The 22,900-nt window shown below is 42.1% G+C and overlaps 1 protein-coding gene across 3 annotated transcripts; it reads right to left on the reverse strand.

The window, feature by feature from the left end:
- Positions 1–1,093: 1,093 nt before the first annotated feature.
- On the reverse strand, positions 1,094–22,402 carry ATP23 (ATP23 metallopeptidase and ATP synthase assembly factor homolog). Of its 3 annotated transcripts, none has more exons than XM_088837072.1 (6): positions 15,295–15,317; positions 15,053–15,158; positions 14,491–14,572; positions 10,216–10,353; positions 3,656–3,739; positions 1,110–1,878 (listed from the first exon to the last, which is right to left on the reverse strand). In XM_088837072.1, exons 4-6 carry the CDS (start codon positions 10,312–10,314, stop codon positions 1,675–1,677), a joined length of 387 nt encoding a protein of 128 aa, XP_088693198.1. In that variant the 5' UTR covers positions 10,315–10,353; positions 14,491–14,572; positions 15,053–15,158; positions 15,295–15,317; the 3' UTR covers positions 1,110–1,674. The 3 variants fall into 3 exon arrangements, with proteins under 3 accessions (XP_055251967.1, XP_088693198.1, XP_055251968.2); XM_055395993.2 differs by lacking the exon at positions 15,053–15,158 and adding an exon at positions 22,009–22,402 and having other exon boundaries at positions 1,115–1,878; positions 15,295–15,340; XM_055395992.2 differs by lacking the exons at positions 10,216–10,353; positions 15,053–15,158 and adding an exon at positions 22,009–22,389 and having other exon boundaries at positions 1,094–1,878; positions 15,295–15,340.
- Between the last annotated feature and the right edge of the window lie 498 nt (positions 22,403–22,900).

Raw genomic sequence — 22,900 nt, forward strand, 5'->3', positions numbered from 1 at the left:
TAATGTGTTATAATAATGTTTTCATATGTTGAACTATCCTTGTACCCAGCAATAATCCCACTTGGTTATGGTGTGTGATCCTATTAATATGCTGTTGAATCTGTTGTGTTTCTATACACTAACAATGAACTATCAGAAAGAGAAAATAGGAAAATAATACCATTTATAACTACATCAAAAGGAACTAAATACCTAGGAATATATCTAAGGAAGTAAAAGACTTGTACTTGGAAAACTATAAGATGCTAATTAAAGAAACTGAAGATGACACAGAGGGAAAGAAATACCATGCTCATGGATAAGAAGAATCAATATTGTTGCTGCTGCTGCTGCTAAGTCACTTCAGTCGTGTCCGACTCTGTGTGACCCTATAGACGGAAGCCCACCAGTTAAAATGACCATATTATCCAAGGCAATCTACAGATTCAATACAATCCCTATCAAAATACCAATAGTATTTTTCACACAACTAGAACAGTATTCTTGCCTGGAGAATCCCAGGGACACAAGAGCCTGGTGGGCTGCCGTCTGTGGGGTCGCGCAGAGTCAGACACAACTGACGCGACTTAGCAGCAGCAGCAGAAGAAAAGCAAATAATCCTAAAATTTGTACAGAAACACAAGAAACAATAGCCAAAACAATCTTGAAAAAGAAGAACAGAGCTAGAGTTATGCTGCCTGATTTCAAACTATACTACAAAAGCTATACTAATCTGAACGGTAATGGTACTGGCACAAAAACAGACACACAGATTAATGGAACAGAATAGAGCCCAGAAACAAACCCACACTTATACGGGCAACTAACCTATGACAAAGGAAGCAAGAATATACATTGAGGAAAAGACAGTCTCTGCAATAAACAGTACTAGGAAAACTGAACAACCACATACAAAAAAAAAAAAAAATCAACTTGGACTATTTTCTCACACAATGCACAAAAGTAAATTCAAAATGCATTAAAGACTTAAAACTAAGACCTGAAACCACAAAACTTCTAGAAGAAAACATAGGCAGTAAACTCTTTGTCATCACCCTTAGTAATTTTTGTTTTCATATGTTTCTTTGGGCAAGCAAAAGAACAGCAAAAATAAACAAAAGGGACGTCAAACTAAAAAGCCTTTGCTATGTAAACCATCAACAACATGAAAAGGTCACCTACTAAATGGGAGAAGATAACTGCAAATAATATCTGATAAGCGGTACTTTAAAAATATACAAAAACTCATACAACTCAACATCAAAAACAAACAACCTGATTTAAAAATGGGCGGAGGATCTGATTAGACATTTTTCCAAAGAAGACATACACATCACACAAGGGCATACTTCACAGATTTCATAATCAAGTATTAAAATAATCACATATAATAAAAACAAATCATTATCATAAAAACAAAACACAAGTAATAACAAGTATATTGTAGAAAATTTTAAATGAACAATTTATTTGCTTTATTTACCAACTGGTAAATAAATATCCAAAGCTACAAAGATACAATGTTTGCCTTTGCGTTTAAGGCAATTTCATTTCTCACCACAGTTACTTTTTCTGATGTTAGAATCAGCATCTTCTGTGTCTTCCCTGTATTTACTTGATCGTTATGTTCGTCCACTTAGGAACCATACTTTCTTCATGATCACTGAAGCTCTATAGTATAAAATATCATTGTCTTCATATATTCGAGTAGTATCGATCCCGGTTTTGAAAGTCTCTATGAGCATATCTTGCATAGGTCTTATTATGAGGGATCCTTCCAAAAGGTTCATGGTCATTGAAACAAGACTCAAAAACTTCATCAACAGCTTTCTGAGCTACTTCTTTGCTAATGTTCCTAACAGCCAGAATAGAACGAATGGCTCTGTCTCTCACACAAGTCTAAGGAGTAAGAAAGTATATAGCATTAATCTTATATGAAAATTTACACATGAAATAGTAACACTTCACATAAGGTCTGAACCACGGTCAAAATTAATTTTCTGTCATGTTATTTTATCCATTTCTATCAGTCCAAAAAATAAAGATGCAATTATGGAGCATGTTTAGCTCAATCTAAAATTATTTAGGTATAAGAAAGATCTCTCTTCCTCTCCTCCCTTCTTCTTATCTTTCCCAATGATGATAAGTTCTAGGCAATATCTGCTAAACAGTAACTCCCAATTTGAAAAATCATTTTAAAAAAGTCTATAAATAAGGTTCTGGTTGAATTCTTTTAACTTGAATAAATCTGAAATATACTGCTGTGCCTCTCTCTCTCTCAATTTTTCATAGCTGACCATTGCTGGATAACTTTTCCTTTGAGAGGGGCATCTCCCCTGGAGGCAACAGGAACCACACAAAATTTGAAGGTTTTCTAATTTTTCAGGGGGAAAAAAAATCAAACAACTTTTTTCTTGGGCACATGCTACACAAAAGCTAGGACTCTTCTTCCACTGCCTTCACCTATCTTCCATCCTACTGCCAGCTGTATTCATCCACCGCTACTTCCAACCCAAGGTAAAAAGAGGAGAGATTTCTTTCAAAGACTCTCGGCCCTGGATCACATGCCTTATGTGCATTAGCCTCTTCTTGGGGATGTGCTGAGTGTACCCTGCTTCCACTCTTTCCACTGAGAGCCAGAACACACCGCCCATTCAAATGCTGCCTGAGCTGACTACACCAGAAGAGCCGGGATTGGAGGGCACAGAAGACATGTGGCTCAGGACAAGTCAGTGGCACATCACCAAGTGAACTTGGCACAGGTTGAAAGCATAACAGCCTTACCTGAGCAGTCACCCTTCCCAGGCCCCAGGTTTGCCTTCTAAATCCCATTCGGAGTTCACAATTTCTCTTAGTTCACTATGACATTCCACCTTCCTCCCCAGAGCTGATTTGAGTTACTCCACCAAGGACCTTCCTGTGGTTGTTCCAAGCCCGTCCTTTCTACATCTGGTTGAAACTTCTATCCTGATGCCCATGTATGTCACAAATTGGCCCAGCAACCTCTTCCCATAGAAGAGCTCTGACCAGCCTTTCTCCTCAGTGTGGACACAGAGCCCCTTGGTTGCTGTGGGAAGAACTGCTCACACCCTTCACCACTCCATCAGTTCTAAATCTCCTCTCCCCGGGTCCATCTATCGGTGACCTTGAAAGCTTTCCAGCAGGACTGATATTGCCTATAGTTTTCATTTTGTTTTGTTTACAAAATCTCTCAGCTCAGTTCTTCATAATTAAGTCTGTGCCAATCCAAAGCTTTGCTGTCACATCACACAGCCTTTGTAAAGGTTCACTAAGACACAGCAGTCTCTGTTCTGACAGGCTTACTTTTTTGTCTCAAGAACAATAATAGTTTGAAAACAGAAGTCCAGGACTGTTAGAACAGAAGTAGGACAGGCTGTGATTTCATTTCCACTCATTATCTACCCCCATCCAAAATGATCCCATGCGAGATACCATAGCTCTTTTCACTGTGAAAATCTCCCAGTCACAGAGCTTGCCCATAATTATAAAACATAACTGAATTCCCTCTATTGGCTTAAGTGATATACATGTTGTATTCTTTTCAAATAATAGTTCTTTCACATTTCAAATACAAAATGTACTTCTCATTTCTCTACTCATTATTTCCACTCATAGCACTCTTGACAGTTAAGCGATTTCATATGTTAGTTTTTACCTGATGGTGTTGCTTTAATCCAAAATGCAACCTGAATATTTCATTTAAAAGTGAGCAGTCTCCACTAAGGTTAGCAGCTCGAACCTATCACAAAGACAGAAGGCAGACAAAAAGAAAGTAAGCACTAGTATCTATACCTTTACATCAACTGATTTTATTATAAAAGAATATAAAATTGGCCTATTTTTCTGAGGACAGAGTATCTGTAAGATTTTTTAAACTCTCTTGACTTAAGAAGTTCTTAAGTTCAGAAAAGGAGCAGAGGGCTTCCCTGGTGACTGAGTGCTAAAGACTCTGCTGCCAATACAGGAAACATCGGTTCGATACCTTGTCCAAGAAGATTCCACATGCCTCGGAGCAACTAATCCCATGCACCACAATTACTGAGCCTGTGCTCTAGAGCCCAGGAACCGTAACTACCAAGCCTTTGTGCAATAACTACTGAGGCCCATGCTCTGCAACAAGAGAGGCCACTGCAATGAGAAGCTGGTACACCGCAAGTAGAGTTTAGCCCCTGCTGGCTGCAGCTAGAGAAAAGATGGCATGGCAACGAAGATCCAGCACAACCAATAAATAAACAAAGAATTACTGAATTCAGAAAAGCATTTTAATTTAAAAAGATCAGACATCTATGAGCTACACTACAAAACACCAAACATACTGAGGGGAATCACCTATTCAAAAGGAATTTTCAATATGTTTCTCTGGAGCCTTAATGACAGGACTAATTTCTGTTCGAACCAAAAGTCAGAGTTGGACTTCTGAGTTAAAGATTATGCTCTCTACAATCTTTACAGAGGTTCTGTTCTCACTTCTAGAAATGACCAAAAGGACTTCAAGAAAGCATTCTTTCAAAGACCTACAAACTGATTTTCAATGTGAGCATAAAACAGAACACATCAATACCTAAGACACTCAGGCACACAAACCTCCCAGTCCTCCTAGCCCAAACCACTGAAATGCTCTTGGACCTTCCCTTAAACCCATGTAAGTTCATGACCTTCCTCTAAGACCTCAATTGGCCTATGAAAAATTAATGGGTACAAGAATCAAGAACATTCAAAGTAGTCATGCTATGAATATGACAGCCTGAAGTTAGTACATATTTTCTAATATGCTGTATCTTTAAGGTAAGAAGCAGCTTTGTGTATGTACTCAGTCATGTCCAACTCTTTGCAACCCCATGGACTGTAGTCTGCCAGGCTCCTCTGTCCATGGAATTTTCCAGGCAAGAATACTGGAGTGGGTTGCCATTTCCTACTCTGAAAAGCAGCTTTAATATGTGAAATAGTTGTGGAACTACCCACATTCTACAGCCAGTCTGGCCACAATTTTGCTCATCCACTGCAATCAGATGGCCCACTTCTTGTTACTCCTATAATAACAGAGCTTCATTCCTCTGAGGAGCTCAAAGCACTTAACACACTTTAACTAGCTAACAGGCATTAATTCTTATAATACCCAAGAGAGAGAAATATTCAATAGCTCAGGTTTCAGTCTTTTTTCCAAATCATATGAGTTATAATCAGACACAGTGAGGCTGCTTATTAATTTCAAGGGAAAGAGAAAATAATCTAAGTTATGAAATATAAGCTTGAAATTCATATTAGTTTTTTTTAGCATCTTAGTACATTGCACTTTTCAATTAATGAAATGCAAGTATGAAATACAAATGTCTTTCTAGGAGCATATACATGTGTATTTCTGAAAGCAATCCAATCAACATAAGAAGATAATAATAAATATCTTCCTATGTTGTATTTGTCATACTGTTCACGGGGTTCTCAAGGCAAAAATACTGAAGTGGTTTGCCATTCCCTTCTCCAGTGAACCATGTTTTGTCAGAACTCTCCACCATGACCCAACCGCCTTGGGTGGCCTAACACGGCACGGCTCATGGTTTCACTGAATTAGAGAAGGCTCTCGTCTATGTCACCAGTTTGGTTAGTTTTCTGTGGCTGTGGTTTTCATTCTGTCTGCCCTCTGATGGAGAAGGATAAGAGGCTTATGGAAGCTTCCTGATGGGAGAGACTGACTGAGGGGGAAACTGGGTCTTGTTCTGATGGGCGGGGCCATGCTCAGTAAATCTTTCATCTAGTTTTCTGTTGATGGGCGGCGCTCTGTTCCCTCCCTCTTGTTTGACCTGAGACCAAAGTATGGTGGCGGTAATGAAGTTAATGGCAACCTCCTTCAAAAGGTCCCGTGCACACACTACCACACTCAGTGCCCGGACCTTGCACCAGGCCACCACCAACCCACACCTCTGCCAAGACTCCTGGACACTCATGGGCAAGTCTGGGTCAGTCTCGTGTGGGGTCACTGCTCCTTTCTCCTGGGTCCTGGTGTGCACAGTTTTGTTTGTGCCCTCCAAGAGTCTGTTTCCCCAGTCCTGTGTAAGTTCCGGTGGCTCTATGGTGAGGTTAATGGCAACCTCCTCCAAGAGGGCTTAAGCCATACCCAGGTCTGCTGCACCCAGAGCCCCTGCCCCAGCAGCAGGCCACTGCTGACCTGTACCTCCACAGGAGGCACTCAAACACCACAGGACACACTCAAACATTTAATATCATCTTAAATGATCTATATAGCTACTAGCAGGCTGCAGATGAGACAAAGGAAATGTTTCAAAACTCAGAGACTGGCACCAGGCCCCTCACCCACAGCATGCTTTTTGAGATAATATTGGCACAAGATGAGTTCTCCTGGGCCATAAAACGACTGACATGAATCTTGAAGAAAGGCAGGTTTCCAAGTAAAGACATTCAAACACTCAGGGGCAGGTCTGGCTCAGTCTCTGTGGAGCCTCCTGGTGTGCACAAGGTTTTGCTTGAGCCCTCCAAGTGTCTCTGGCAGGTATGGGGTTTGATTATAAATGCAATTTTGCCCCTCCTACTGTCTTACTGGGGCTTCTCCTTTGCCATTGGACATGGGGTATATTTTTTTTGTGGGCATTCTCCTGTCAACAGTTGTTCAGCAGCGAGTTGTAATTCAGGAGTTCTCACAGAAGATGAGCGCATGTCCTTCTACTCTGCCATCAAAGACAGGCAAAGATAGGACACTGAAAGATGAACTCCCCAGGTCGGAAGGTGCCCATATGCTACTGGAGAATAGTGGAGAAATAACTCCAGAAAGAATGAAGAGACGGAGTCAAAGAAAAACAACACCCAGCTGTGGAAGTGATTGGTGATGGAAGTAAAGTCTAATGCTGTAAAGAACAATATTGCATAGGAACCTGGAATGTTAGTTCCATGAATCAAGGTAAATTGGAAGTGGTCAAACAGGAGATGGCAAGAGTGAACACTGACATTTTAGGAATCAGTGAACTAAAATGGACTGGAATGGGTAAATTTAACACAGATGACGATTATATCTACTACTGTGGGCAAGAATCCCTTAGAAGAAATGGAGTAGCCTTTATAGCCAACAAGAGTCCAAAATGCAGTATTTTGGTGCAATCTCAAAAACGACAGAATGATCTCTGTTCATTTCCAAGGCAAACCATTCATTATCACAGTAATCCAAGCCTATGCCCCAACCAGTAATGCCAAAGAAGCTGAAATTGAACAGTTCTATGAATATCTACAAGACCTTCTAGAACTAACACCCCCAAAAAATGTCCTTTTCATTATAGGGGACTGAAACGCAAAAGTAGGAAGTCAAGAGATACCTGGAGTAACAGGCAAATTTGCCCTTGGAGTACAGAATGAAGCAGAGCAAAGGCTAACAGAGTTTAGGCAAGAGAACGCACCCTCTTCCAACAACACAAGAGAAGACTCTACACATGGACATCACCAGATAATCAATACCAAAATCAGATTGATTATATTCTTTGCAGCCAAAGATGGAGAAGCTCTGTACAGTCAGCAAACACAGGACCGGGAGCTGACTGTGGCTCAGATCTTAAACTCCTTATTGTCAAATTCAGACTTAAATTGAAGAAAGTAGGGAAAACCACTAGACCATTCACATATGACCTAAATCAAATCCCTATACAGTGGAAGTGACAAACAGATTCAAGGGATTGGATCTGATAGAGTGCCTGAAGAATTATGGCCAGAGGTTTGTGACATTGTGCAGAAGGCGGTGATCAAGACCATCCCCAAGAAAAAGAAATGCAAAAAGGCAAAATGTTTGTCTGAGGTCTTACAAATAGCTGTGAAAGAAAGAGAAGCGAAAGGCAAAGGAGAAAAGGAAAGATAAACCCATTTGAATGCAGAGTTCCAAAAAATAGCAAGGAGAAATAAGAACACCTTCCTCGGTGTTCAATGCAAAAAAACAGAGGAAAACAACAGAATGGGAAAGACTAGAGATCTCTTCAAGAAAGTTAGAGATAACAAGGGAACATTTCATGCAAAGATGGGATCAATAAAGGACAGAAATGGTATGGACACCTAACAGAAGAAGAAGATATTATGAAAAAGTTACAAGAATACACAGAAGAACTATACAAAAAAAATCTTCATGACCAAGATAACCACAATGGTGTGATCAGTCACCTAGAGCCAGACATCCTGGAATATGAAGTCAAGTGGGCCTTAGGAAGCATCACTACGAACAAAACTAGTGGAGGTGATGGAATTCCTGTTGAGCTATTTCAAATCCTAAAAGACGATGCTGTGAAAGTGCTGCACTCAATATGTCAGCAAATTTGGAAAACTCAGCAGTGGTCACAAGACTGGAAAAGGTCAGTTTTCATTCCAATTGCAAAGAAAGGCAATGCCAAAGAATGCTCAAACTACTGCACAATTGCACTCATCTCACACACTAGCAAAGTAATGCTCAAAATCCTCCAAGCCAGGCTTCAAAAGAACATGAACCCTGAACTTCCAGATGTTCAAGCTGGATTCAGAAAAGGGACAAGAACCAGAGATGAAATTGTCAACATCCGCTGGATCATAGAAGAAGCAAGAGAGTTCCAGAAAAACATCTACTTCTGCTTTACTGACTACGCCAAAACCTTTGACTGTGTAGATCACAACAAACTGTGGAAAATTCTTAAAGAGATGGGAATACCAGACCACCTGACCTGCCTCCTGAGAAATCTGTATGCAGGTCAAGAAGCAACACTGAGAACTGGACATAGAACAACAGACTGGTTCCAAATTGGGAAAGGAGTACTTAAAGGCTATATATTGTCACCTTGTTTATTTAACTTATATGCAGAGTACATCATGCGAAATGCTGGACTGGATGAAGCACAACCCGGAATCAAGATTGCTGTGAGAAATAGCAGTAACCTCAGATATGCAGATGACACCACCTTATGGCAGAAAGAGAAGAACTAAAGAGCCTCTTGATGAAAGTGAAAGAGGAGAGTGAAAAAGTTGGCTTAGAATTCAACATTCAGAAACCTAAGATCATGGCATCTGGTCCCATCACTTCATGGCAAATAGATGGGGCAACAATGGAAATAGTGAGAGACTTTATTTTGAGGGGCTCCGAAATCACTACAGATGGTGACTGCAGCCATAAAATTAAAAGACGCTTGCTCCTTGGAAGAAAAGCTATGACTAATCTAGACAGCATATTAAAAAGCAGAGACATTACTTTTGCCAACAAAGGTCCCTCTAGTCAAAGCCATGATTTTTCCAACAGTCATGTATGGATGTGAGACTTGAACTATAAAGAAAGCAGAGTGCCAAAGAATTGATGCTTTTGAACTGTGGTGTTGGAGAAAACTCTTGAGAGCCCCTTGGACTTCAAGGAGATCCAACCAGTCTATCGTAAAGGAAATCAGTCCTGAATATTCATTCGAAGTACTGATGCTGAAGCTGAAGCTCCAGTACTTAATAGCCACCTGATGCGAAGAACTGACTCGTTGGGAAAGACCCTGATAATGGGAAAGATTGAAGGCGGGAGGAGAAGGGGACGACAGAGGATGAGATAGTTGGATGGCATCACCAACTCGACGGACATGAGTTTGAGTAAGCTCCCGGAGTTGGTAATGGACAGGGAAGCTTGGCGTGCTGCAGTCCATGGGGTCACAAAGAATCAGACACGACTGAGTGACTAAACTGAACTGATGTTGTATTTTTGAAATGAACTGTTTTATTCTAGGGAAAGCTAGCAACTTTACCTGTGGAAGGCAGCACAGCAAACCCATCAAGAACCTTGACTGTAATCTTGCCTCTGCCACTTGCTAACTATGGTATCTAAACAACTGCCTCACTTTTCACATAAATAAAATGGTAATAACAGTATCTACACCTCAAGGGATTTTTGTGAAGATTAAATAAGAATCCACAAACAGAACAGTGTTAGGCACACAGCCCTCAGTAAATGTTTATATAAATTTTATGATATAGGAAATGTTTATTCCATAGGAAAAATATTTTTTGTATTATAATTAGTCATAATCATATAATAGTCAAATCACTATTATTAGGATTTAAAGGTTATATTTAAGACAAAAATTGTATTCAATAGTTAAAAATGGAAATTGAAGACTAACATGGAATTATGACAAGAAAAGAAATATGTTTGAATAAATCATACTTGAATAAAATGTTCAAACACACAATGTTCAGGGTAGGGGGGGAAGTATCTTCTACAATAAAACTTACCTCAGAGCAGGCCAAATGTCTGACACTGGTGAACCAATTGACGTGAGCACGACAATGATCGAACGCATGAATGAGCTCATGGGTGACCACTCTGTTCATATGGGCCTGATTACGGATATTATTCTGGCACAGAACAATCTAAGAGGCACCAAAATGAGAGAAGTTCAGTTATTTCTAAGAGCTACTCTCACTTCATAAGATTCCACCTTCACTCTCACCTGAGGGGGCTCACTGCATGGAAAGCCTCACCTACTCTTCTCTATCGAGCCCACACCCGCCCCACCATCAAGGCCCAGCCTTCTCCATACATGCCAGGAAGCCTTCCCAAGGGCTCTCCTCTCCTTGGACGACGGCACAGCACTTAGTTTAAGGACATTTACTCACATACCATCCTCGCTGGGTGGACTGCACCAGCCCGTCTGGGACTCTTAATAATATTTAACCACGGACCATGGAATGAAGCAGAGATTCAAATTCCAGCCCCACTCCTTACTAAGTCAGTGACCTTGGGCAAGTTTCTTAAGCTTTCTGTGCCTCAGTTTCCTCAACTATTAAAAGGAGATGACTTACATTACCTACCTAATAGAACTGTGAGAATTAAATGAGAATATATGTAAAATGCTTCTTAATCAAGTTTCTGAATGAGCAGTGAAGCAACAATGCATGACCACACTGTCCCATTCTACTAGAATTGCCAGGAAAAGTCCTCAGAAAGACCTTCAGAAAGAAGTGCAAAAAGCCAACAGCACACTGAACAAGAGGACCCTATACGAATAACAAAGACATGAGGGGTCCTAATAATAAAAGTTTCTACTGACTATGTGCCAGACACTGGGACATGGCCCAGGTATTTTATATACATTCATTCAACATTCATTTAGTCAACTAATATTTATCAAGACCTATTAGATTTACAGTCTACAAATAGAGATGGAAATTAATCAAATATTTACCAAAATGTTTGAGCACATGCAATAACAGTTGTTATGAGTACATACAATGGAGTACCTGACCTGATCTGCAGAGGTGGGAAATGGTTCTCTGCAGAAGGAATGTTAAAACTGGGATCTAATGGATGGATGAACAGGAGTTAAATTTGAGGAGAGAGGAAGGGGGCATTCCAGAGAGAGAATAATACATGCAAAGGGTAGGGGGAGTGGTGAAGGACAAGAATGTTTGAGAAGGTGAAGGTAGGCCTTTAGGACTGAAGCACAAAGTTGGAGGCAGTAGGCATGAGGTAGGGTTGGTGAGGTCATCAGGGCCAAGTCACTCTTTATCCTGACAACAATGGGAAGTCACTGAAAGGGAACAGTGAAACAGGAGGTGTTTTATTTTGCTTTTATCCTTTTGACCACAGTTGGAAAAACAGGCATAAGATGATCCAAACTGGATGCAGAGAGACTAACTGAATGAGAACAAGTATTCTAGGCAAGAGATAATAGTGCCCGAGCTAGGGTGGTGGAAGCCTAAAAGGTATTTAGGAGGTAGACTGCACAAAATTTGGTGCTGGATAAAAAATGAGAAGGGAATCAGAGGTATCAAGGATGATCCCTAAAGTTCTAGCTTGGGTAATAGGATGGATGGTGGTACCATTCACTGAGATATGCAAAACTAAAAGACCAGGTTGGGTGGAGATGGAGGATGGTAAAAATCATCGATTTGGATTTGGACATGTCAGGTCTGAGATGCCTTTAAAACTTCCAAGTGTAGGTGTGCAGTGAACACTTGGCTCTATGGATGTGGAGTTCAAGACAGAGTTCTGACCTAGCAAAACAAATTAGATCGCCTTGGCAGAGTGCCAGAAAGCAAAGAAGGGGCTGTAACACTCTGGATTAAGGGACTTCAACATTTACAAGCTGGTACAGGAAGCTGAGCTACCAAAGGAGCAACTGCAGGAGTGCTGCATACTGGAAACCACGGCAAGAAAGTGGTATTAGCTGTTCAAGTCAAGTGAATGCATGAGATATGAGCCAGCAATCCACTCTAGGCAGAGACCCTGTAGTAGTAACTCCTGCCTGTGTGTGCTTCAGGAGAGAAGGTAAAGAATTCACAGCAGCATTGCTTACAATAATAACGTTGGAAGTGACATTAGAGAGAGTAAACTCTACTATAGACATACAATGGAATAATATATACAACAGTGACACTAAATAAACCAGGGATGCATACAAGACAGAAGAATCTCACAATGTCGTACAAAAGAATTAAGTTACAAAGGACTATATCCTGCATAATTTCATAAAATGACAGGGGTCATTACATATGACCCCAAGTATATATAAAACTTAAAAGCAGGCAACAAAGGACTTTCCTGGTGGTTCAGTGGCTAAGACTCCACGCTCCCAGTGCAGGGGTCCGGGGTTCAATCCCTGGTCAGGGAACTAGATCCCACATCCCGCAACCAAAGGTTTTACATGCCATAACTAAAGATCCCACATTTTGCAATGAAGATGAAAGGTCTCACTTACCACAACTAAGACCTGGGGCAGCCAAATCAATAAATTTTTTAAAAACTTTTTTAAAAGCAGGCAACTACATAACACACTGTTTGACTGTATACATAGATGTTAAAACCATTCAGACAAGCAGGGAATGATTATTACGAAAGTCAAAAATAAGGAAGGAGGGCTATGATCCAAGAAGGAGCACACAGGCTTCTAAAGTCCCAGCAGGGTTTTCTTTCTCAAATCTGCATGGTAGTTATATAGATGTTCATTTTACTATTATGACTGAAAGCATACATATAGGTTTGTTATTCTTCTGTATGAATGAGATACTTCACAACAAAAATTTTAACTAAAAAGAAAAGAGTTCCCAACTGTGTATAACACTGCTGAGAAATAAGATGAAGATTCAAAATGTGCACTCTATTTAACCCCAAAAGGGAATGAACTCACCAGGACCCACCTGGAGAGCTATAGGTGTTACAGCTATCAATTTACAAATGAGGAATGGATAAGAAAACTGTGGTACACATACACAGTGGAATATTACTCAGCCATTAAAAAGAATGCATTTGAATCAGTTCTAAAGAAGTGGATGAAACTGGAGTCTATTATACAGAGTAAGTCAGAAAGAAAAACACCAATACAGTATACTGGCGCATATATATGGAATTTAGAAAGATGATAACGATAACCCTGTATATGAGACAGCAAAAGAGACACAGATGTAAAGAACAGTCTTCTGGACTCTGTGGGAGAGGGTGAGGGTGGGATGATTTGAGATAATAGCATTGAAACATGTATATTATCATATGTGAAACAGATCGCCAGCCCAGCTTCGATACATGATATAGGATGCTCGGGGCTGATGCACTGGGATGACCCTGAGGGATGGGATGGGGAGGGAAGTGGGAGGGGGGTTCAAGATGGGGAGCACATGTACAGCCGGGGCAGATTCATGTCAGCGTATGGCAAAACCAATACAATACTGTAAAGTAATTAGCCTCCAATTAAAATTAATTAATTTTTTTTAATTTACAAATGAGGAAACTGAGAATAAAATAAATAACTTGCCCAAGCCCCACAGCTAATAAGCAGGGGAATAAGGATTTGAACTCAAAGTCTATCTGACTCCAAAACTCAGACACCTCACCCCTCTGCTATGTTGCTCTTTCCCATGATTTCCCTGAAACAGCTATAAATAACCAAAATATACATAACGTCCCCTAGGAGGAAACAATTAAATGTAGTTAAATGTGTGTTATATACTCATGATGGAATCAGTGACATAGAACACTTATATCTATCCTCATCACATGACATATCCATCTACCACCTCAAGACTGTCAGAACCCCCCACTGACTTAAAACTAACATGTGTTGACTTCAGTGTACTTTACAAGAGAAATCTCATTTAATTCTTAGAACCATTCTATGAAATAAATACAATCACTACCCATATATTACAGATGAGAAAACTCACTCTCCTCATCAGAAATTCTCAAAGATGCATCACTTGCCACTGTGTAAAGATGAAACTCCCTATCCTGACATTCAAAGCCTCCCACCACATAGCAGTTGAACTACACAGCATCCCCTATGGTAACCAAACCCACCTCCAAGAATTTAACCTGACTCAAATTCTATCATTGTCTGCATTCACATCTTGTCTCCTCTGTGAGATATAAGGACCTTAAGGGTCAGAATCACAACTAACTCATTTTTTTTAATCCTACACAAAGTCTACCAAGTAGAATGCCTGGCATGTGGAAGGCACTCAGCAAACATGAGGAGAGCTGGAGGAAAGAAAACAACTTGGTAAAATGCCTACCTGAGACACTGAAGCGTCAAAACCTCCACTGACATTTCCATTACAATCTTCACAAGAGAAGTGTCTGTCTTTGTTAACAGCACTAGAAGGCAAGAACGGATTAAAGAGACAATGTTCAGGAGCAGTGTCCATGGGGCACAGCCCTGGGCCAGGAGACCCGGATCACCCATATCTCCACCACTGCCACACAGAACACCTTGGGAGAGCAACTGAACATCTTCAGCACTTAGTTCGCTCATCTGTAAAATAAGGAAACTGTCTTTGCAAAATTGATCCCAGTTCAAATGCTATGCCATGAGTCCATAAAGCATTAGCTCAACTAATGAAGACCGCATAGGAAATTATGCTGGAGTTTCTGCCCTTGGGCCAGAATGTTACGAAGGGGAGCTCAGAAGTCACTTTTTCTGATCCCCTCAAAGTTGAACAACACCTGGAAGGCTACTGCATGCCTAACAAACTGAGACCTTCTCCATTAAGGATAATGCTGAGACTGGCATAGTGGAAAAACCAGGTTTGGTAATTAGTTATGATAAAGATTTTAAGTATTGTCTTTACTAAATACCTGAAGTGAATGGTGAAGCCAGAGATGTGGAGTTAGGGCAGAAGAGGTCCGGAGAGAACAAGGCCTGCCTGGAGAGAATGCGGCCAACCACCACCACCACCACCACCTGCCATATGGAAAGGGCTTTGTGGCCTGAAGTGGAAAATCTGAAGTAGTTCCAGTTTGTGGGGGATGGGGGAGAAAGGGGTGGTTTGTTTTCAGCAGTCAGAATATACAGTAGCACTTTAAAAAGATTTACTTACCAACCTGAATGCTTCATGGCATCAAGTAGAAGTTTGACATACGGATCTAGAAAGATATTGATTCAATTACATATGGTAATTGGAAAAAAAAGAGCAGCAATTAAATTATCCAAATATTATAAAAGAAAAAATATCTCTCAAATCTTAGTGAAGTAATACTAACACCTAATTTTAAGTAATACTAATTAGTAATTAGTAATAATTTAAGTAATACTATTATCTTAAAATTGATTTAAAAATGAATACAAAAAGATAAGCTTAAATTAACACAAAAGCAAGTCTTTAATGAAATGAAACACTGACAGAAATACCAAAGTGTGTACCACCAAACATCTTCAGTTCAGTTCAGTTCAGTCGCTCAGTCGTGTCCAGCTCGGTGGGACCCCATAGACGGCAGCCCACCAGGCTCCCCCGTCCCTGGGATTCTCCAAGCAAGAACACTGGAGTAGGTTGCCATTTCCTTCTCCAAAGGATGAAGTGAAAAGTGAAAGTGTAGTCGCTCAGTCGTGTCCGACTCTTCGCGACCCCATGGACTGCAGCCTACCAGGCTCCTCCGTCCATGGGATTTTCCAGGCAAGAGTACTGGAGTGGGTTGCCATTGCCTTCACCAAACATCTTAGATAATATCAAATATGTTTCTCAGTTAAATGATCAAACACAATGTGTTAAAATATATACCAAAAGACTGAAGGAATGTATATGTAGAAAATATACCAACATGACTGTGGTCAGAGCCACAGAAATAGTATCCAGATTAGAGAAAGGCAGTAAGTGGCCCCACTGTGATCTGCCCTCATCTGTACACAGCATCCCATTCTGAGTACCACACTCTAAACAGGACCTGCCAACCAAAGCTGTTCCACAAGAGGTGACTAGAATAGTTCAGGGCTATGTTCCACAGGAAGCAAGAAAGGGATTTGTAGATTTGGAAAGGAGAAAGAAGATATACAGATGGCCAACAGGCACATGCAAAGATGTTCAACATCTCTAGTTATTCAGTTCAGTTCAGTCGCTCAGTCATGTCCGACTCTTTGCAACCCTATGAATCGCAGCACACCAGGCCTCCCTGTCCATCACCAACTCCCAGAGTATACCCAAACTCATGTCCATCGAGTCGGTGATGCCATCCAGCCATCTCATTATCTGTCGTCCCCTTCTCCTCCTGCCCCCAATCCCTCCCAGCATCAGGGTCTTTTCCAATGAGTCAACTCTTCACATGAGGTGGCCAAAGTATTGGAGTTTCAGCTTCAGCATCAGTCCTTCCAATGAACACCCAGGATTGATCTCCTTTAGGATGAACTGGTTGGATCTCCTTGCAGTCCAAGGGACTCTCAAGAGTCTTCTCCAACACCATAGTTCAAAAGCATCAATTCCTTGGCGCTCAGCTTTCTCCACGTCCAACTCTCACATCCATACATGACCACTGGAAAAACCATAGCCTTGACTAGATGGACCTTGGTTGGCAAAGTAATGTCTCTGCTTTTTAATATGTTATCTAGGTTGGTCATAACTTTCCTTCCAAGGAGTAAGCGTCTTTTAATTTCATGGCTGCAATCAGCATCCACAGTGATTTTGGGGCCCAAAAAAATAGTCTGACACTGTTTCCACTGTTTCCCCATCTATTTGCCATGAAGTGATGGGACCAGATGCCATGATCTTAGTTTTCTGACTGTTGAGCTTCAAGCCAAACTTTTCACTCTCCTCTTTCACTTTCATCAAGAGGCTTTTTAGTTCCTCTTCACTTTTTGCCGTAAAGGTGGTGTCATCTGCATATCTGAGGTTATTGATATTTCTCCCGGCAATCTTGATAACAGCTTGTGCTTCCTCCAGCCCAGTGTTTCTCATGATGTACTCTGCATATATGTTAAATAAGCAGGGTGATGATATACAGCCTTGACGTACTCATTTTCCTATTTAGAACCAGTCTGTTGTTCCATGTCCAGTTCTAACTGTTGCTTCCTGACCTGCATACAGATTTCTCAAGAGGCAGGTCAGGTGGTCTGGTTTTACCACCTCTTTCAAAATTTTCCACAGTTTATTGTGATCCACACAGTCAAAGGCTTTGGCAAAGTCAATAAAGCAGAAAAGATGTTTTTCTGGAACTCTCTTGCTTTTTCGATGATCCAGCGGATGTTGGCAATTTGATCTCTGCCTTTTCTAAAACCAGTTTGAACATCTAGAAATTCACGGTTCACGTATTGCTGAAGCCTGGCTTGGAGAATTTTGAGCATTACTTTACTAGCATGTGCTGCTGCTGCTGCTAAGTCGCTTCAGTCGTGTCCGACTCTGTGCGACCCCACAGATGAGTGCAATTGTGCAGTAGTTTGAGCATTCTTTGGCATGGCCTTTCTTAGGAATTGGAATGAAAACTGACCTTTTCCAGTCCTGTGGCCATTGCTGAGTTTGCCAAATTCGCTGGCATATTGAATACAGCACTTTCACAGCATCATCTTTTAGGATTTCAAGTAGCTCAACTGGAATTCCATCACCTCCACTAGCTTTGTTCGCAGTAATGCTTCCTAAGGCCCACTTGACTTGACATTCCAGGATGTCTGGCTCTAGGTGAATGATCACACTGTCATGATTATCTGGGTCGTGAAGATCTTTTTTGTACAGTTCTTCTGTGTATTCTTGCCACCTCTAATTATTAAAGAAATGCAAACCAAAACTACAATGAGATATCACCTCACACTGGTCAGAATGGCTATCATCAAAAAATCCACAAACAACAGATGGTGGAGAGGGTGTGGAGAAAAGGGAACCCTCCTGCAGTGTTGATGGGAATGAATATAGCTATCGCCGCTATGGAGAACAGACATTCCTTAAAAAACTAAAAATAGAGCTACCATATGACCCTGCAATCCCACTCCAGGGCATACATCTGGAGAAAACCATGTTCTGAAAGGACACATGCACCCCAATGTTCACTGTAGCTCTGTTTACAAGAGCCAAGACTGGAAGCAACCTAAACGTCCATTGACAGAGGAATGGATAAAGAAGATGTGGTACATATACACAGTGGAACATTACTTGGCCACTAAAAAGAATGAAATAATGCCATCTGCAGCAACACGGATGGACCTAGAGAGCGTCATACTGAGTAATGTCAATCAGAGAAGGAGAAATATCATATGACATCCCTTATATATGGAATCTAAAAAGAAACGATACAAATGAACTTAAAAACAGAGACTCACAGACAGAAAACAAACTTATGGTTGTGGGGCAGAGTGGGGGTGTGGTAAAGGATAGTTAGGGACTTTGAGAAGGTCATGTACACACTGCTATATTTAAAATGGATAACCAACAAAAACCTATTGTATAGCACATGGAACTCTGCTCACTGTTACTTGCCAGCTTATATGGGAGGGGAGTTTGGAGGAGAATAGATACATGTATATGTATGGCTGAGTCCCTATGCTGTCCACCTGAAATTATCACAACATTGTTAATTGGCTATACCTCAATACAAAATAAAAAGTTTAAAGTTAAAAAAAAAAAAAAGATTTAACTAAGGCCACAATAATTTCAAGTATCTGAAGGGGTGTCGTATGGGAATAGGTTCTGCCAACATTTCTTCCGAGAGCAGAACAAGGACCAAAGGGCAGAAGTTACATGGGGCACATTTAAACTCAGCATGAGAAAGGGTTTTTCCAACAATTACAGCAGTCTATACAAGAGCCTGATAGCCTCAAAGGGCTTCAAAGATAACCTGTTCCAACAGAGGTCTAAAACACTCTGGTCAATTGATGGCACAGAGGTTTCTGGTCAGTTAAGGGGGTGAAAAGGCCTAAACAACTCCAGAGCCACCCACCACCACTTCTAAGAATCTATGAGCCTGTTAAAATTACAGGAAAATATAAGGAACCCAAGTGACTCTAACATCAACTTTTCACATAGATGTCCTGTCTGAGAATATAAATGCACAGCAAATTACATGACATAAGCAAAAAAAAAAAAAGATATTAAGGTTTTCAAATGCTGAAAGCAAAAACAGGTGAGTAAAAATATTGTTGGATAAGAGCATTAGGTACTGGTTACTGCTTTTCTAACCTGACCCCTCTTAAAGAGTGTTAACGGTAAAACAATTATTATTAATAAATACTACTTAGTGTATATCAAGTATCAGGCACCATACTAAGTGCATTATTACTGAAGCAACTGAGAGTTTTATAGAGCTGAAATGGGTTCAAAAATCTAGTGTCCTCTTTTAAAAAAAAAAATGTTGGGAGCACGTTGGTTTGGTTCTTCAAAGAAGGACCTGCAGTATTTAGAATGGATGTGCTTTGGAGAAAAATAAAACAAATGTCTCCCTTGAGGCCTGATCTCTTTCATCACACCCATCCCAGGGATAGGATTTTAAAACTGCAGGTTGATGCTTTAATACACTAACAGGTTCTCCAGCAGCTTTCCCCTTGGAAGGTTGAAGCAGGTTAATTCCTGCTGGGACTCAAGTTCAGCACCTGGTCCTTCTCACTTCCTATCTCAACTCTTCCTCCACTTTTTGGCTCTTCCACTATAAGAACAGCTACAGTTTCTTTATTCAGCTCCTAATACACTGGTCCATCCTAAAGGAGATCAGTCCTGGGTGTTCACTGGAAGGACCAATGCTGAAGCTGAAACTCCAATACTTTGGCCACCTGATGCGACGAGTTGACTCACTGGAAAAGACCCTGATGCTGGGAGGGACTGGGGGCAGGAGGAGAAGAGGATGACAGAAGATGAGATGGCTGGATGGCATCACCGAGTCGATGGACATGAGTTTGGGTGAACTCTGGGAGTTGGTGATGGACAGGGAGGCCTGGCGTGCTGCGATTCATGGGGTCGCAAAGAGTCGGACACGACTGAGCGACTGAACTGAACTGAATACACTGGCACTTAACACTTATAAAACCTATGCCTCACAACAACCCTAAAAGAGGTACTTTCACCCCTTCCCAACTCCCCTTTCCTTTCCCTGATAAAGACACACAGGATCAGAGTTAAATCACTCTTCCATATGTAACAAGGAAAGGGATCAAAATTTAAACCCACGTCTAAATCTGCAGCCCATGTCTTTTACACTGCATTCCACTTTGGAACATTACAAAGGCAGGGTCCCAACTAATTTCTGTATTTGCCCAAAGCAGAGTCTAGGGGACATTCGATACATATTTGTAAAGTAAATACAATGTGATCATTCCCCTCTACTCCCCTTTCTCCTCCCCTGATTCCTGAAGATGCAGGTAATCTCAAGAAGGATGGAAAACTCACTGAGAGGTTGACTTTTGAACTGTCACTGGCCAGCTATGAAACGGTAATCTTATTTTGGGACAAACAAGTTTGTCTTTGATTTTCTTAATGTATCTAAAGTAAACTTGGGAAATCTAGGACCTTGTAAAAAAAGTTAAGAAACCTCTAGTGCAATGTCCCTGGATTCAGAAACTGGTCAGCAGACAGTGTCCCTATGTAACCCATAGCAATGGTTCTTAACCTTTTCAGGGTCATGGGCATCTCAGAACGTCATGGGGCTATGAACTCTCTCCCCAGAAAAATGCCCTTAGGAGCATACAAACAGAGATTTCGCAGTCCATGTCAGAAGTTTCCACACTCTGAAGTCCATCAGTGTGTGACGGTTAAGAACCCTTTTCAACAAAGAGTAGGACAGCAAAACTGTCTTTGCACCGCCAGCAGCAGTGAACTAGTATGAACAGGGCAGGGCACAACACTTAAAGAATGACAGAGCTGTTTTGGACATGACACAAAATGGTTAGAACCAATTAGGCCCAAGACAGCAGAAGATCCAACTTTCAGTAGATCTTGAGCCTTATTATATGCTCATTTTAATTTATCAGCATGCTAAATGATACATCGCACAGCAGTTCCGAGTCTAACCATAAAAGGCCAAACAGTGGGCTCTGGCCCCAATCCTGGAAATCCCCACCCGGTCTCCAAAAGACTTGGAATAATCCTCCCACTCATTAGCCTATGAAATTATCCAGCCCATAAAAACTAACCAGCCCAAATATCCAGGCCACCCTCACCACCTGAGACAGACCGCCTTCTGTCTATGGTACGTGGATTTCTCAGAGCCTCCCACCTTCTGAGACAGCCCACACTGTCTATGCAGTTTGTATCTCTCTCAATAAATCTACTTCTTACCTATCATTTTGCCTCCCGCTCAATTCCTACTGCAGTGAGACATAAAGAACCTGAACTTCCTGAGACCAGGGGTGCGATTTCAATTAAAAGACAGCAGGTTCTATTCCCAGGCTACAAGACTCAAGTCCCAATCTGAGTTTTAGCTGGGTTCAAATCCCATCTGAGTTGCGCGGTTTCAGCAAGTATGCTTTAATTAACGTAGCTCTTTAAAACTCTGCTTCATCTGGACTCTCCAGTCCCCATATTACTGCACAATTTACCTGTGAAATGAGAGGATCTGTCAGAGTGACGGAAAGGGCTAACTCCTAACCCGACTCCTCATTCACGCCACAGGCAGAAGTAGTCCTGAAGGGGGCCTCAGCGCCTTCTCTCATCGAAACTGAGGCTCAGCCCCCACACCCACCCCACGATGCCAAACCTGTCTTAACTCTGCCCTTGGGGCCAGAACCCGGCCCTCGCCACACCTGAGCCGAACCCGGAGCCCCCTAGCGGAGAGGTGCGGAGGCCCGTCCCTGCCAGCCCGGTCTCAGACCCCACCCTGCAGATGCCCAGCCCCCGGGTCAAGGCTCCTACTTGTGGCCAATGTCTTTAAGAGCATAAGCTGGCACTTCTGGTTATTGGTGAAGAAACTGGAGAGCAACCCCTGCTGTGGCTTCCCCTGAGCCAGCCGCTCTGAGAAGACTTGGCACCCGACGTGTTGCTGCTGCAGCTGCTCCCCTGCCACGGGGCCCGGCTCGCGCTCATCCGGAGCTTCTGCCATGCCGCCCAAGGACTGTGCCGCGGCTTCTTCCTCCCGCTTCGGGTGGCGAAGGGTAAGAGAGGGAAAGGTAACCTCCCTCCCAACGCCCAGGCCCTCCCTCTGCCAGGCCGAACCGGCGCCAGCCCGGCCGCCGTCGCTGGGCGGGGCCAAGGACGTTCAGTGGCTGGGGTCTGCAACCCGGGACACGGACGGAGTGCCGGGCAAGAAGCGCGGGGCGGGGCGACGGTAACGGGGCGGGGCGCCGAGTGCTGGGCGGGGCGACGGTTGCTGGGCGGGGCTAGAGGGGCGGGGCCAGGCGCCCCAGGCTGAGCAGGGCTGTACCCTCGGGGAATGCAGCCGGTCTGTTGTGGGCTTCGCTGCTGCCCCTCGGCGTGTTTGTACGATCCCCACAAGCCTTGTTCCGCAGCCCCGCTTCCTCGTGCACACTCCTTCCTTACCTCCTGACCAGTGCTGGCCATTAAATACCCTTCTCCCCCTGAAGGTTTTTGCCATCTTCCAACTTCCTGCTTTGTTCACCAGCAGGCTAACTGCAGTCTCAGGTCCACGTCTCTCGTGACGCCCCAAGTCATACTGAAAGCACTGTTTCCTGGAAACGTTTGAAAACTGCAATTATAACGATTGGTCTCGCTAAAGTCCTCAGAATATGAGACCAAACTCCGTTTTTATGCCTCATCTAGGCCATTCGCCCACCCTATTTTTTTTGCT

The sequence above is a fragment of the Moschus berezovskii genome, chromosome 6, assembly GCF_049115385.1.
Source record: "Moschus berezovskii isolate FMDL1 chromosome 6, NW_MosBer_1.0, whole genome shotgun sequence".
NCBI lineage: Eukaryota > Metazoa > Chordata > Mammalia > Artiodactyla > Moschidae > Moschus > Moschus berezovskii.